Source organism: Bombus affinis, chromosome 1 (assembly GCF_024516045.1).
Source record: "Bombus affinis isolate iyBomAffi1 chromosome 1, iyBomAffi1.2, whole genome shotgun sequence".
NCBI lineage: Eukaryota > Metazoa > Arthropoda > Insecta > Hymenoptera > Apidae > Bombus > Bombus affinis.
Genome location: NC_066344.1, coordinates 5,477,152 through 5,492,612, shown reverse-complemented (window position 1 = coordinate 5,492,612; position 15,461 = coordinate 5,477,152). Strand labels below are relative to the sequence as shown.

The following is a 15,461-nucleotide window of genomic DNA, read 5'->3' as shown; positions in this document are numbered from 1 at the left end:
ATCTTGATGAAATTTTTCGATTACCGTTTAAATAACGGTACGGTTTGAGTATAACATATCGGTTTAACAAATTTTTCTTTCGATAAAATAAAACATGCTTTAAGTCTCACAAAATATAAATACGAAATTCTTTTTCTTCATCTAAATAAAAATTCCATTTAATAGGACCGGAGAAAAATCCTCTCCATAATACTATCATAATGTAGTTTTATACTTTATTTTAAGTAGATACTATTCCGAAATTATTTTCGTATTTTACAATCAACTTGAGAGTATCAATTATACATTCTTTTACAATCTTGAACTTTTAGTGTATCATCCTCTAAAAATATGAATATGAAAACCATCACCTCTATATCTATTTAATAAAATGTAATGTTTCTTTAAAAATAAAAGCATCATAGTCATGAACAGTCTTAATTGTCGGTACATTTGCATTTATCGTTTCAAATTTCACAGTTATCCAGTAACGCTTGAATCACTCAAACGCCATGAAGAAGAAGATCCTTGGCTACAAATCGATGTTATTCTCATGGCAACCTTATTAGGACTACTAGGAACCCTACTAACACTCATATGTTACACAGTATTACAAAAGATCAGACAGCACTTTCGCAAAACCAAGTACAAGTACGATTATTATTCGATTATCATTTTCCGCATATTTTTGCCGTGTTATAGATACCAATAACAAAAATTGTCCATTTGTTTCGTTTTACACAAATATATATATATATACAGGATGTGCAAAAAAATGGGGAAAATATTTTGACATAGTGTAATACTCATGAAAACAAACAAAAAAAGTCCTAATAAACATGGGTAGAAAAAGTATTAATTTCAATGCTACGAGATATTTTTCTCAATAATCAATATGTCTCTCGTTCATTCAACGCACACTTCGCCACATTTTTTCATACAATTGAGTACACGACAATCCTGCCATTTTTCTAATCTTTTCGATTTGTTGTATCAACACATTTAACGAAGCAACTATTGGATTACTTATATATTATACTTTTATACATTAAGCGATAACTATGAAACGAATGGTTTTTCAACCCATGTTTATTAAGACATTTTTCCTTGTTCTCAAGAGTATTATATGCTCCTAAAGCTTTTCCCCGACTCTCTTTTATACACCCTTTATATGCCCGTGCTTAACAGAAAATTAAAGCAGCAGGAAAGTGAAGACGAAGAATATAAAGTGCAAAGGGAAAGAAGAAAGAAGAAATACACTACTGAAACAAGCAGTGTAGCTACTGATTATATACATCTAGATAGCGATAGCGATACGGATGCTGATTAAAAAAAATCGTTTAGTGGTTATACACTTGCTATATCATATCTTCGCCTTCGAATATTTTTGAAAATAAGACATCGATCGCTTTGTCCCAAGCAACTTCTACTTCGGTGGTAAATTTCGATCCAAACGCGCCCCTCATTGCGTCCAACACCACTCCTTTCAAATCCTGAAATGTAACATGATGATAGTATGTAACGATCGAGTAATAAATAATAATAATATAGAACATGTACGAAACATTTGTAAGATAATGTAAATGTTGAAAATGACAACGCGAGTTCGTGCGCGCCCTCCACTCGCGGATGCGCTAGTTACAAAAGGCAGTAACTAGAAGATTGTTCTAGATGCAGTCGATAGACTCGATAGATATTTTTAGATGCTCCTTTGTTTTTTTCCCTAGTCTATGTAAGCTTGTGCAATAAAGGTGTTTTCGGCTCAGAACGGTCTGATAGATTTATGCGTGCAATATTGTAATAAATATTGTGATCCTACCTCTGAATATAAAAATAACAACAGTAAAGGCGATATCCTACATTATTCACATTTTTGTGTCTGAATCACGATCTCATTTTAATTTTTGATTTTTTAAGGTATAATAAATTTAATTTCTAATAATTTTGCTATTCGAGATACTTTTAAGTTTAATGTTTTAGTAGAATCTCTATCAAAATATTGACGCATATACATAACAATCATTTCATTCTTTTTTCTTAACCTTAAATTTGTTAACGACAAAAAGATACAGTTAGATCAAAAATAGCTCTTATCGTTAATCATTTTGAAGAAAAGATCAAACTTTAAACTCTAAGCTTGTTATATTACATCGATTATACAGATTCAAATCACTAAATCTTATTATCTACAAACTGCAATATTTACTGGCACAATTCAAGAATCATCGCAATACTCTGTAATTCTATAATACTTGAAGATTGAAACACGTTAACCTCGCTATGTTAACCTTGACGAGAGTATTGATAATATCTTTCGTCTTAAAGGCGTTACCAATAACCTATCACCTTTTATACTCTGCAGTATTAAATTCGTTGACAACAATTATCGATTTGTAGGATCTAAAAATCTTCGATATCTAATCAACTAATTGATATGGTACCTAATAATTAGAAAATTATCTATAACAAAATTTATTAATGTATTAATGCATGATATTATATTATTAATATTAAATGATTGAAGAAATAATCGATATTGAATTATTTCTATTTGAAAACGCTTAACGTTCTATCTTACTTCGGTTGTCGATACAACGTCAGTCTTGGTCTTGAAGCTATCATTATCAACGCGAACAACCTTGCTCGTCACATCTTAATATCCGGAAGTCTGCAAGCTATCGTTGATGCATGTTAAAATCATTCACGACTTTCGGTTGCAAGTTTTGACCTTGTAGAAAAATGTTTCGTCAACGTCGTTTCAGTTTCAATGCATTTCAAGTAGCGGTCTTAGCGAACGATAGCGCGGATTGTAGGGTCCGATATTTTCCTCCCATTTCTTACAGTTAATAGTAATAATATTTTATCATTTTTCGATGTAGCGATAGACTAATTTGTTTTTAATAGTTAATAGCTTGCATACTTAAAAAAAGCAAAATGAGGAATATACTTAGGAGAAAGAAGAATTATCATATCAAAGAAGGAGTAATTATTCCGTATTATCGCATCCTATGTGACAAAGATAAAAGTTAATCAAACTCAAAATTAAAATTTTAACAGAAAATGCTAATATCGACGAATAAATCAAATTGTGATTGATTCTATCATCTTCTATTGATCACCCATACCTTTGCTGTTACGTATACGTATAGCGATAATGATGTCACACGATATTCAGCGATAAATGATGACTTTAAGGTTTGTCTCTACCGAAGGAACATCGACGACTATCAATTTGCGCAATTAATCTAATCGAGTCTTTATATCGGATACATAACGATAACATTGTAAGAGAAATATTTTCGCAATATCGAACGGCAATATATTTGGAATTAAAATTAAGATACACGTATAGCTCAAGAAGAATATTTATAGTACATTGCACTATATCATGCGCTTATTAAAAATTTCAAGAGGTAAATTAAAAAAAAATTGTGTTTTTGATCTTAGTACACGGACACTCTACACAAAGATAATAATTGTTTGAATAATTTTAATTATTTCATTATCCCAAAAATTTAATTTATTCTTCGTTATTATCACGCGTTAATCTCTATGTTATTTAATAATGATATGATAACTATTTCACCAATTACATTTAATAGATAAATTATTAATGAGAAGATTCATAAGTTACGCAAGTAACGTTAATAAGATTAAGAATAAAAAGCTTAATCGGACATATAGTAGTTAAAAATAAGACAGACTTACAATAAACTCTTGTCTCCCCTGACCACGTCGTCCGTGTCTCTTGCCAGTGGTATGCAATATCGCATTCATTAAGTCAACATCATCCAAAGCATCGATCGCATCGTTCAATGTACTCATAATACCCTGACAATGAGCATGAAACTTTTTATTATCTAATAAATCATCTGCCGGAATATCCTTAAACGGAGGGAAAGCTCTATGATGCTGAGGAAATCTTTTGAAGTAACTGAAACAAAATAATCCCGTATACCTATAAGTGACACACGCTTCATCGCACATGAGTTTCCATATTAACATTGTATCACATTATCTCTTATATGGTAGTATTAATATTTCGACGATCAATATTTTATCTTATCGTTAACATAGTGATTGAATTTCGACTCTAACAAGTATTGCAAAATGTTACAACATTACATAATTAACGCCAAAAAAAAAAATGATGCAATTCGTATTTATATACATTGTCTTACCTTATCATAATATCTACGCCAACTTTTACGGAATTAGCACGCAATACACCCCATGTTTCTCTTATAATTCTCTTTTCTTTATTAGTCAAACCAAGTTTCGGATCTACAACGTCATCGTCTGGATTGCCGAGAAAATAGGTTAGCACAGAGCCCATTTTAAAAGGTGCCTGGTACTTCCTTTGTTATCAACTTAGTCTGTTTATGATCTTTCTATCAACACACTGTAGTTGGAATTTATTGTATTATAACTTCATTATTATGGTATAATTGATTTATTATAGCGAGTATTTATTGTACCTTCAAAATTGTATACTATAACACTACACGTGTCACATGTATACGTTGACTGGAATATTGCTAGTAATAAATTGCTACTAATAAAAATCAAGTAACGTACTACTTCGTCTTTTTTTTGCCTGTGATTATGCAGATAGATGAAGATACTGATAATATGTATTCGTTTATTTCTACTGATGACTGGAAGAGTTGCTTGCGTAACGGTAACTCGAAAACGACTGTTCTTTGGGCCGAAGTACATGTTGCTTTAAGTGGACTAGCCCACTGATAATGATCGTTAAAGGTAAAAATAGCAGGAACCAACTTTCAATTTCTCACGTACGATTTTGTAATTGACAATCACATCAAAGAAAAATGCTATTCTGTGCAAATACCGAAATATTTTAAAAAATACCTTAAGAGCTAATAGCTTTAGAGCTATTTCTTTTAATATAAATGACTAGCGTTTATAGAAAATGTATAAGGACTGTTAAAAGTATATGTAAAAAATATTATATTAAAATTTATTGAAGTACCCGTGGAATTTATAAAATAAACGTATTGTATGAGATTGTGCTAAATATAACGATAATAATAATTTGGCGATAGTCCTAATAATTATGAACGTTTTAATACCTATTACATAACAAATTTAATACGCTATTATATAACTATACTATTATGTAACAAATATTAGTATCAATATTAATTAATATTAACGACATATATGTTCTATATGCACTGAATTGCGTTTTGATTCCATTACAGTCTTACAATTAATTAAATTAACAATTTCAGTAATTTCTCGTATTTGCTTATACTTCGGTATCAGGATAAGATAAAATAAAATAACATTTTTTTAAATCAAATTAATTTCAATGCTACGTATAAATAGAAGAACTGCTTTGAGGACGCTAATATATTGCTTATATACTATTATACTTAATAATAGAATAAAAGTAGTACGCCTTGTTCAATGATATAACTATCATGCATTATTGGCTGCAGCACAATCTGAGCAATTATTAAATTGAACATTCAGAAAATTCAACTATAATTCTTCCTGAATAAGGAAGTGGTTTTATTTAAATCTGCAAGCAAATGAATTACGTACACTAATTTTATGCTGAAACGTATATATTGATTTTTCCGTTTAAGTCTTCCTGACTTGGAAGAACGAAGTTATAGTTATAAAAGCATAAAGTTAGCAAGTAACAAGAAATCTCTAGCAAGTAACTTTTTAAGATATATCGTATATACCTAATGGAAAAGAATATATAGCAATAACTGATATGGTTGACCTGGAAATATCTAATTATTATAAGAATATAATTTAAGAATTAATTAATTTTGTAAAATTATATAGGCTTATGATTTATGACGCGACAATCGCCATTGAAAAACAGTTAAATATTTCAATTTCTTCAAACTTTTATTGATATTTACAGCTTTTCTGTTTAATAATTAATCCTACCTATGGAAAATAACAAAAAGGAATATTCTCGTTTTACAAAAAGTCTCATTAAATTACTACCCATATCGATGAATTACCCTAGGGAATGATAGTTTTTAAGGCGATTTCATTCGAGATAAGAATGTCTAACATTGAAGACGATGTCATCTATCCAAGAATTATATCTGATAGATAATGATAGATTATTAATATAAAAATTAACGTAGTATATAAAATATTACTGATAATACTACTGAGTATAACGATACAGTGAAACAGCGCATTCTACTATAATAAACAATATTATCTAGGCAAAAAGTAATTGATAATTTTATTGTAGATTATATCTATCATACATATTATAGACAATGATGTAAACGCTGGAAAAGGGAAACCAATTGATATCGCGAATATACAACTCTGTGAAGATGGTCGTTGCTTCTTGTATGAAAAAATATCCTTATCTGATTTTGAGTAATCGAGAAAGTTTATAAAGTGGATAGATCGTAGCAGGTAGTATCAGATGTTTAACGTGTCCCAGAATTACACCAATGTTTTAATAGTGACCAGTCTCTGCAACCCTTAACAAGTTATATATTGTTTTATTTACGATATTTTGTAACAGGTGAGTAATTATTTCTTACATTAACATTTTCGAGTGATCGTGCGTCTCTTCGTATACTTCCAATAGCGTTTCGCTTCCATGGTATTTTCGTTTCAACACGTTCTGTAATGTTTAATATTGAATTGCAATGTTGGACGGATGTGAAACTTGTGCAGCGTTCCACCTTCTTCTTCTTCTTCTACAAACGGTGCGCTTCGCTTGTAATGTAAATGTGAATAGTCTTCTATAGAACTCTAGATGACACTTGACCCCTCTACTTATCCTGGAATTCAGTGCTTTTGATTGCACGCGAAAAATACGCGTCCCGCCTGGTTAGATCGGCATCGTACAAGTATTATGACACAATTCGTACTTAGTTTAATTGTCTTCCGCTATGATCGGCCACGCTCAATCACCTGTTAATCGAATTGCTCTTTCTGGAATATTTATTGAAGAAACACGACTTATGGTACCGAACGATAAATCTTGTTTTCGAAGAAGAGACGTAAATTGAAATACGGTTATGTTCTGGAAGTGATAATGAGAAAGATGGTAATTCCATGATCTTTAATGGTATAACAGACTGTACTAAACATACTTGCAAATCCCCGAAAATTACTTGATAACACGAAAGATATATTCATCGTACATAACGTGACATACACAAAAAAAGAAATATCTTGCATATTTCCTTTGGAATCGTTGCGTGTTTAAAAAATTATAATCTTCGAGAAATCAAAAGTCGAAAAATTATAATTCTCCTACTGTCAAATAGAATTTTGTAATTTAAAACATAAATAATATCTAAATTTACAGACTCATTGCGTAATAAGTACAATTGCATTATATCTATCGGGTGAACGGATAAAATAAAACGAAAACAAAAGAAATGGAAGAACGTGAAAGAAGAAAAAGTGAAATAAAAGATTTATACATTTTGGTCTAATAAATTGACGTGCAACTTTAATTCAAATATTGAAAGGTTCAACATGCGTTACATAAAGTCGAAAATAATAAAATGATATAAAACCATGTCCATATATACATGCATTATACGATACGTTAACATTAGTGTGCGCAAAAATCTATTAAGTGTTGAAGATATAAACGTATATATTTCTGTTCGATATTCACGGATAATTTGTGGAACATTTTCTTCCATTTTCGTCCAATGTAGCTCTAGTGATCGTAACTGTGCAAACATGTAAAACAGTGCATTTTATTTACAACATTTAATTCTTAACAACTATTATGGAGATTCGTTATTTAGAGTTAATTATATCAACGAGATTCATCTTTTTCTAGTGCGTTCAATCGTTTCGTCCTTCAAGAAGAGAAAACCTGATATATCTTCGCAAATACCCCGTCCAAGGTTTTGCTCCACGCCTCGGCCACTTCCGGTGTGTATTGTTTCCCTAGTGCTTGAGAAAGCACTTTCAACACTACTCCTTTCAAATTCTAAAAATCGAAATCAAACATACGATAAATCGTCTTTATCGTCCGTTGGTTTTTTTCAACAAATTTTTATAAATCAGATTTATTCTACTAATAAAATTTTGATAAGCGATAAATAACAGTTTATCGTTTACCACGTACAATTATAGTTCTGAGAATTGTGTAGCGGAGTTTTGTACAGCGAGAGAAACGTTCGTCATTAGCACGTTAACCGCCAGGCGAATTTTATACAGTATCTCGCTTTGTAAACCGCAATAGTTTAAAATATACTACTTTGTAACATTTAATTTTCGTAAAATACGATATTGTATCTACGCGCTTATTCCCTTACAATCTTATCTAAGTAGTTCACGTTATTGAAAATTTTTTAATTTCCGTGAAATTTATCTTATTTTAATCATTGTAAAAAATTTATTAACGTGAGTCACCGACGATTACCGTGGCAGTGAACGTGTTAAGAACGGATGTTTCGTCTATCTTAATGAAAGTTTTCGATCGTAATAAAAATCAATAAGTAGTTCCTTTCGCTCCTAAACGGCACGAGCAGAACTGCGTTGGATTTTTTACTGTTATATTCGTACTCGTACCTCAAATTCTTCTTTCGTTTGGCCACGTCTTTTATGCCTCTCGCCCAAGCTGATTAGGCTCGCCTCCATTAATCCTGGGTCGTGCAAGGAATCGATAACACTATTTAAGGCCGTAATTACGCTGACACAATGAGCTTGAAACCGTTTATTAGCCGGCAATTCGTCGAACGGAACGTCCGCGAAAGCGCTAAAATATCGCTGATATTCTGGATATGTTTTAAAGAATCTGAAAAGAATTACCAGACAGTCGAGTTTCGTCATCGTCAAAATGTTCAAATCGACGTTAAATTTTATAAGCACTATATGAAAATTACGTAGGAAACATATGATAGATTTATCATATCCATTTTTATCGGTTTTCCCACCTTTATGTCGCTCGATGGCTAAAAAGAAGCAGCATTTCTATATGGAATAATTAAGAATAAATAAGTTATTAATATCTTTTTTATGTTCCGGAGGTTGGCAAAATCAAGTGCAACGACATTCTTCATATGAAATTGATCGCTAACAGATTGAATATTATATAAGACGCAGCAGATGTGAATTATTACGTTTCTCGCTTATTGCATTCGTAATTTTAAAGAAATGTCTGTCGAACTTATCTGCTGCTTGAAGAAACAATTTATCGATATTTATGTCAGAGAATTAACATATTATCCTAATAGCGTGTTATTAACGCTGGTTTTTGTTTGCATTTATTAGAACAAGTGTTACAAACTGCACAAAGTTTTATAAAAAAAAAAAAAAAAACAGGAATTAAGAAGATGAAATAAAACTAAAATAAATGCGTAGCATTGGGATTCCTTGAGATAAGCCAGATCAAACAAGCTGAAAGTTAAAATCGTTTAACTCGAACGATTAATAGAGTTATACAAATATTTTGTATCGAAATTAAAACGAGAAAAAGAAAGAAATGGCATAAAACATAATGCGAATATTTTTGATAGTTTATCTCTTGACGGAGGTTATCGATAATTTAAAAAAAAAACAAAAAAAAGAAAAATGTGAACGCAACAGGCTTACAGATAAACATAAACTATAGTCAACACGCTATTTATTCAGCTATCTTTTTATCGATTCAGTAGTTTTCCTAAATGTATCTTCTTCGCTTTCTTGGATTCGCAACAGTTGACTAAAGATATATATATATATATATCACTTACGTGGTCATCACGGCAATCCCGGAAGCCACCTCGTCCTTTCTGATAACGGCCCACGTGTTCTGCACTAATTTCTTCTGTTTCTCCGTCAACCCTGTAGCTTCATCGATTCTGTTATCGTCCGATGACGAGAATCCGAAAAAACGAAGGAACGTTCCCATGTTCGGTGGCCAGATATCGTCGAAAAAGAACGAAACCCTTCGCAGAAAGAGGATAATGATTTTCGTTTCCCGAATCGAAAGGAACCACTGTATAAGTGGTGAAATGGTACGCGATTCCACGATATGACATTTCGTGGAACGAAGGAACGATGAATGAAAAATGAAAATAAGAACGTGACAGAGGGTCTGAATGCACGTTGAATAAATCGATTCGATGTCTAGATCACGTCATGATCGCCGGTTATCAGCGTGCAAGCGGTGCACAATTACCGTAATTCTGTATGATATGTCACGTGCCACGTACTGTCGTTTCAATTCGCTCAATCGCTGACACGGTTGGACGACGACTACTCGTTCTTCGAGTCCGACTGACGGCACTGCCTATGTATCTAATGCTATTTTAAATCCACCCCCTCCGCTTGATCGTCGCTATGTACTACTAATACCACGCGGTTAAATGATTAAAGAATTAAACCTCTTTACACGATCTGCAACCAACTGGTTAAGTCGGTTAACCGATTCGACTAGTTAACGCTTATGGTCACTGAACTCCTCGCTCGTTCACCGAACACCAATAACGTTCGATCGTTCGATCCTTGCTGCAAGTGGCTTGGTGACGACGACCGCGACGAATGCTCCTACTTCGTTAGCCCCTAAATTGATTTACGATCGTGCCACCGGCATCCGGTTAATTAATTCATATCGAGTTATCTCGATATGGTAAACTCGTTACTTTTAATCGATTAACCTTGCGCTACACGTTGCCGCAATGCATCGACGATACATGCGCCAGTTGTTCCGCCAAATAAATGTTCCTTGTACACGCTTCTTTTTTGCTTTCTGTATCCTTTTTGCCTTTGATATCCCTGCACTGCTTCTAATGCATCCCTTTCATCGATATTCGTTTTTCTTTTTTACTATCTAGAAAAAGTTATCTAACCTAAGTAAAATACTCTTTATAACTCTATATAGGTTCTGCTTTTTCGGTTGCGAATAAGAACGTGAATTGGCACGAAGATTCACTACTTATTACGAATATCTTAAGGGTACGACAGAAGAAATAAATAAAAAGAATTAAGAAATTAAAAATCGAGGAACAGAATACACATACATACTTATACAAGAAGGCTTGTTACAGGAGATTAGGAAAATGATAAACACGACAATTACAAGCATAAGAAATTATGACAGAAACATTCCAAACGACTTGAAATACTCACACCAAGAGAACGTACTTTAAAATTCATTAGGAATATTATTCTGTGATACAGACGCGATTCATTGCCAGTCTAAGAACGAGCCAATGATATAACATAGCACAACATAATATAATATAACGTAAAACAAAAAGAAAAACATCGAGATGAACCGAGACGTTAGTGGACGAGGTTCCTTCAGGATCATTCATTTAAATTGGAACCTGAGTCTGCAAAAACAGGTAAGAATGGCAACAATGTAACATGTACTCTCACTACCAAATCATGTGTCGATACATCTGCCATCTATGAGCTGTCGCTAGAAATATAGAGTTATAAACATAGTTGTATTCAAATTAATTTCTAAACTAAAATCTTTAACCATTTTAAAACTAGTTTCTCTAAATATGAATTCTCTGGGGTGTTTTGTCGTACGCTTCCCTTTGTTGAAAGGACTTATTTACTTTCCTTGCTTCTATTCGTAGCAGAGCAGTCCAAAGTCAGATAACAGCGGCTAACTTGTCGAATGTCATCGTTACCTTTAAATTGCAACGCATAGGAGAAAATATCTAATATGTTAACAATGGAAAATACTGAACAAAGTAGGAAGAAGATCGAAAGTTATGGTGTGGGTACGTTTGCTTACACAAAAGCTTCGTGAGCACGCAGGAAGATGAATGCTCGCTTCTCTTTATGATACAGAGTATAGAGAAAGGCGATCGTCTTCTCCACCACTTGTGACGTCAAATTTAAAGTTATGTGGCGACAACTAAACCACTTCGTGTTCCCGCCTATCATCACATGTACATGTTACACCGTTGCCGTTCTCATCTGTTTTCACGTGTGCGGATTCCAATTTAGGTGGATGATCCTGTATAATCCTGATCATAATTTTTCCCACTGACATCACTCTACGACATATATTAGACAAACCTAATCGTTTAAAGCTCTCATGGAATTTTCATATAAAATGCAGAGAGTTATACATTTCGATAAATGTCAGAAAGTCAAGAGGCTAAAAAGTGTTTTGTTAAATGACGACAAAATGATCGTTTCGTTTAAACCTTTGACACATGTCTAGTACAAACAAGAAATTAAGGATTCTCAAAACGACATGATAAATCTTGGCTACGTTGTTTCTCCTATTATGATGGAACGTGCTGTGATTGATAAGCATCTTCCTCGTGACAAATATGGATTGATGTGCACCTGTCAGGTGGCAAAATTGCGACATCATTTTAATTGTTTCGCATGAGATTCACGTACAATAAGAAAAAGATACAAGCTAGACGTGCCACATAATCATTTCGAAATATGTCGCCTTCCATGCAAGGGAAAATCGTCGATTCGGCCGATTTGTACTGTTTTATATTGCTAGCGATTGAATCGAATTTCAAGTTGCATAAAATAATGAGAAGTTTTGTTTTGCAGATAAGAAAAACAAAGTCAGAAGCAACGAGCATGACGGATATAGAAGTCGATTTAGAAAAAGTAGACGGTGGTGCCAACGAGAAAGTCAAACCCGTCAAGAGTAGAATTTATTTACAATTAATATCAAGCATTGTAGGTAAATATCGTTTATTACAACATATAGAACGAGTGGAAAAATTTTGTCAATTTTAAGCAATAAATGATTCGACAAATTTCTCTCCACTTTAGTGTTACCGATTACCATCGTTCATCGATAGAATTCAATAAAGGATCAATAAAAATATCGACAGAATTTTTGTACTTGTATGATAGTCTATTAACATAATAATAGTGAATATAGGTATACGTTTAGCTATACAATCGTAATATTGTCGTTAATTTCATATTATTTAGCAATCAGAGACGATGAAAATATGCAGCTTCCGGAAGATTTTCGAATCTTGGATCTTAAATTTATACCAATTTTCTGCTGTATATGTGCACATTCTGAATATATCTTGCATATGAAGCAATTTCCATGAAAAAGTAGTGTCCGATGATTCTAATCACGCCAAAAGGAACGCTATTTATCACATTTCATGAAAAACCTGTCGAACTTTGCTTCTTAATAATAATCATTATCATTATCATTATACACTACAATATGTCACAAGTTTTCTCAATAGCACAAATGAATGAGATAATTACGTAGTTAAGAATTAACTATCGATAGAATAACGATCTCGTTAAATTCTTCAAAACTTCGACCTCCTTTATTTCTAGTTCATTTAAATATATCCGTACAGTCCATGAAGGTCTTGATGAAAATTAGTATAAAATTGTAGTATACTTTGAAGGTCACCTTGAAATGGAAATGGACATAATTTTTTTGCATAATCGAGAGGTTTACAGGAAAGATGGTACGAGTGATAAAATCTTCAATTTGGCAAAACTGTGTATTAAAACACCCTAGATATTTATAAGGGCTTGGATCATTTTCTACTTGTTATCTTCTTTTTGGAAAAAGAAAGCAATGCACTTATACCATTTTTCCACTGAGCCTCTCAATTAGTGTAATCTGAATGTAGTCGAGAAATATAATATATATCTTTTGTTTTCATTTTCTTTAAGTCAACCTAACACTACTGGCTTCTGGAGTATGTTTCTCTTGGTCAGCAATTGCTGTAGAACAATACGAAGACCTAGAAAATGTCGACAATGCAGGCTGGGTAGTTGTTGCGTTGAATATTGGTGCCGTCTTCGGACCTATTCTATCTGGATTACTGCTAAATCGCATCGGCAGGAAATGGCTCATCTATGCAACGAGCGTGCCATTTATCGCCTGTTGGGTACTCACGTATTTTGAAAAATCCTGGACGTATCTTTTCGTGGCAAGATTCTGCGCTGGTATATCGATCGGTGTCTTATACGCCGCAGTCCCACTGTATATCGGAGAACTGGTAGAGACAAAAATTAGAGGAGTGTGCAGCTCGATGATGCCTGTGATGCTTCATTTGGGATATATTTTCGTATACGGAGTTGGTCCTCGAGTGGATAAAAGGGTAATTGTTTCAGATTTTCGACTAAAAGGTTATGAAATCATTATGGTATCAAAACAAATTGTTAAAATAATAATCACGCGAAAATATGACTTTATCGTCTTAAGTAGATGAAATCTACGAATACAGAAAATAACGGAAAAGAGAAATATAAATGTTTGTAAATTTGTATTCATAAACATTGATAAAAATTTTGAAAAGAATCAGTGATCAAATTCTACGATAACGATAAAAATCGATAGATATTACATATTTCAACTTAAGAGTAATCACAAACGAGACAACATATATATATTGTATTTTACACTTGTTTCAGACGTTCGCATTGATGAATATAGCACCAATAGCTATATTTATGTTAACTGCTATATGGATACCGGAATCGCCCTATTATTACTTAATGAAAAAGAAGGAAAAATGTGCCGCGTTAACCATGTCATGGCTAAGACGTAAGAATGACAATAATGACGAGATAGAGGAGATGAAGAAATCGGTAGAAGCGGAAAGACATGGTAGCTACAAGGAATTATTCGTGGTGAAGGCACACAGAAAAGCGCTTTTCCTCGTGTTATTGTTACTTGCGGGTCAACAATTTTCCGGATATATGGGCGTTTTATCCTATGCCAGCACTTTGGTTCAAAGTTTCCATACAAATTTCGATGATAATTTCATTCTTCTGATAATAAGTGCGATATCTATGATTACATCCTTAGCGTCTTCGTGTGTGGTCGACAAACTCGGTAGGAAACCTGTTTTCCTAATATCGTCGTACGGTAGTTCGCTATGTCTTATCGTCATTGGAGTGTATTTCTTGCTTGAGAAAATAGATATGGACGTTCATAGCTTCTCTTTGGTACCATTGGTAGCGCTCATAGTTTACATTGTTAGCGTCGCATTTGGTCTAGCCTCGATTCCAGCGATCATCACCTCGGAGATTTTTTCAATAGACATGAAAAATTGGGCAACCATGGTCATTAATATTTACGGATCCGTACTCGGCATAATTGTAGGCAAATGTTACCAACTCGTATCAGATCATGTTGGAAATCACGTAATATTTCTCGCCTTTGCTAGTATCGAACTTATAATTGCTATCACTGCGTCCGTCATCATGCCGGAAACGTCACGAAAGACTTTCGCACAGATTCAGCAAATTTTAAATAAAAGCACAGCTAAACAATCGAATAAGACGGAAGATGGAGAAGAGGAAACGAAATAAAAAACCTATGCATTCTATTTATTTAAACTTCTTCTGTGATTTTCATTGCATCATTGGAACCCTATTTCAAACTGTTCAATTACCACGGGAAAGCGTGAGCGTCTCATATACGTTCATGCATGCAAATTCTTCAAACCTCTGGAAATGTTAATACGAAATAAATGAGTAGAATATTAAGAAAAAAAGAATAAAAAACATTTTATTATTATATGACAATACTA

General features: G+C 33.1%; 2 protein-coding genes across 4 annotated transcripts; one reads left to right on the top strand and one right to left on the bottom strand.

The window, feature by feature from the left end:
• Positions 1–190: 190 nt before the first annotated feature.
• On the bottom strand, positions 191–10,337 carry LOC126915431 (globin). Of its 3 annotated transcripts, none has more exons than XR_007710195.1 (7): positions 10,161–10,337; positions 9,699–9,893; positions 8,536–8,761; positions 4,458–7,951; positions 4,161–4,381; positions 3,688–3,913; positions 191–1,472 (listed from the first exon to the last, which is right to left on the bottom strand). XR_007710195.1 is itself a non-coding variant. In XM_050720115.1 (4 exons), exons 2-4 carry the CDS (start codon positions 4,313–4,315, stop codon positions 1,338–1,340), a joined length of 516 nt encoding a protein of 171 aa, XP_050576072.1. In that variant the 5' UTR covers positions 4,316–4,381; positions 4,458–4,695; the 3' UTR covers positions 191–1,337. The 3 variants fall into 3 exon arrangements, 1 of the variants encoding a protein (XP_050576072.1); XR_007710194.1 differs by having other exon boundaries at positions 10,127–10,328; XM_050720115.1 differs by lacking the exons at positions 8,536–8,761; positions 9,699–9,893; positions 10,161–10,337 and having other exon boundaries at positions 4,458–4,695.
• Positions 6,425–15,267, top strand: LOC126915325 (facilitated trehalose transporter Tret1-like). The gene is made up of 5 exons (XM_050719909.1): positions 6,425–6,514; positions 10,829–10,902; positions 12,484–12,619; positions 13,594–14,024; positions 14,338–15,267. The coding sequence occupies exons 3-5, from the start codon at positions 12,514–12,516 to the stop codon at positions 15,238–15,240; spliced, it is 1,440 nt and encodes a 479-aa protein (XP_050575866.1). The 5' UTR covers positions 6,425–6,514; positions 10,829–10,902; positions 12,484–12,513; the 3' UTR covers positions 15,241–15,267.
• Positions 15,268–15,461: the final 194 nt, after the last annotated feature.

Coding starts and splice junctions, on each gene's coding strand:
- LOC126915431 (XM_050720115.1), bottom strand. CDS start 4,315: ATGGGCTCTGTGCTAACCTATTTTCTCGGCAATCCAGACGATGACGTT. Junction 3,914..4,160: donor GGCGTAGATATTATGATAAG/GTAAGACAATGT, acceptor ATTTTGTTTCAG/TTACTTCAAAAGATTTCCTC. Junction 1,473..3,687: donor AGGGGAGACAAGAGTTTATT/GTAAGTCTGTCT, acceptor GTTACATTTCAG/GATTTGAAAGGAGTGGTGTT.
- LOC126915325 (XM_050719909.1), top strand. CDS start 12,514: ATGACGGATATAGAAGTCGATTTAGAAAAAGTAGACGGTGGTGCCAAC. Junction 12,620..13,593: donor ATTAATATCAAGCATTGTAG/GTAAATATCGTT, acceptor ATTTTCTTTAAG/TCAACCTAACACTACTGGCT. Junction 14,025..14,337: donor GTCCTCGAGTGGATAAAAGG/GTAATTGTTTCA, acceptor CACTTGTTTCAG/ACGTTCGCATTGATGAATAT.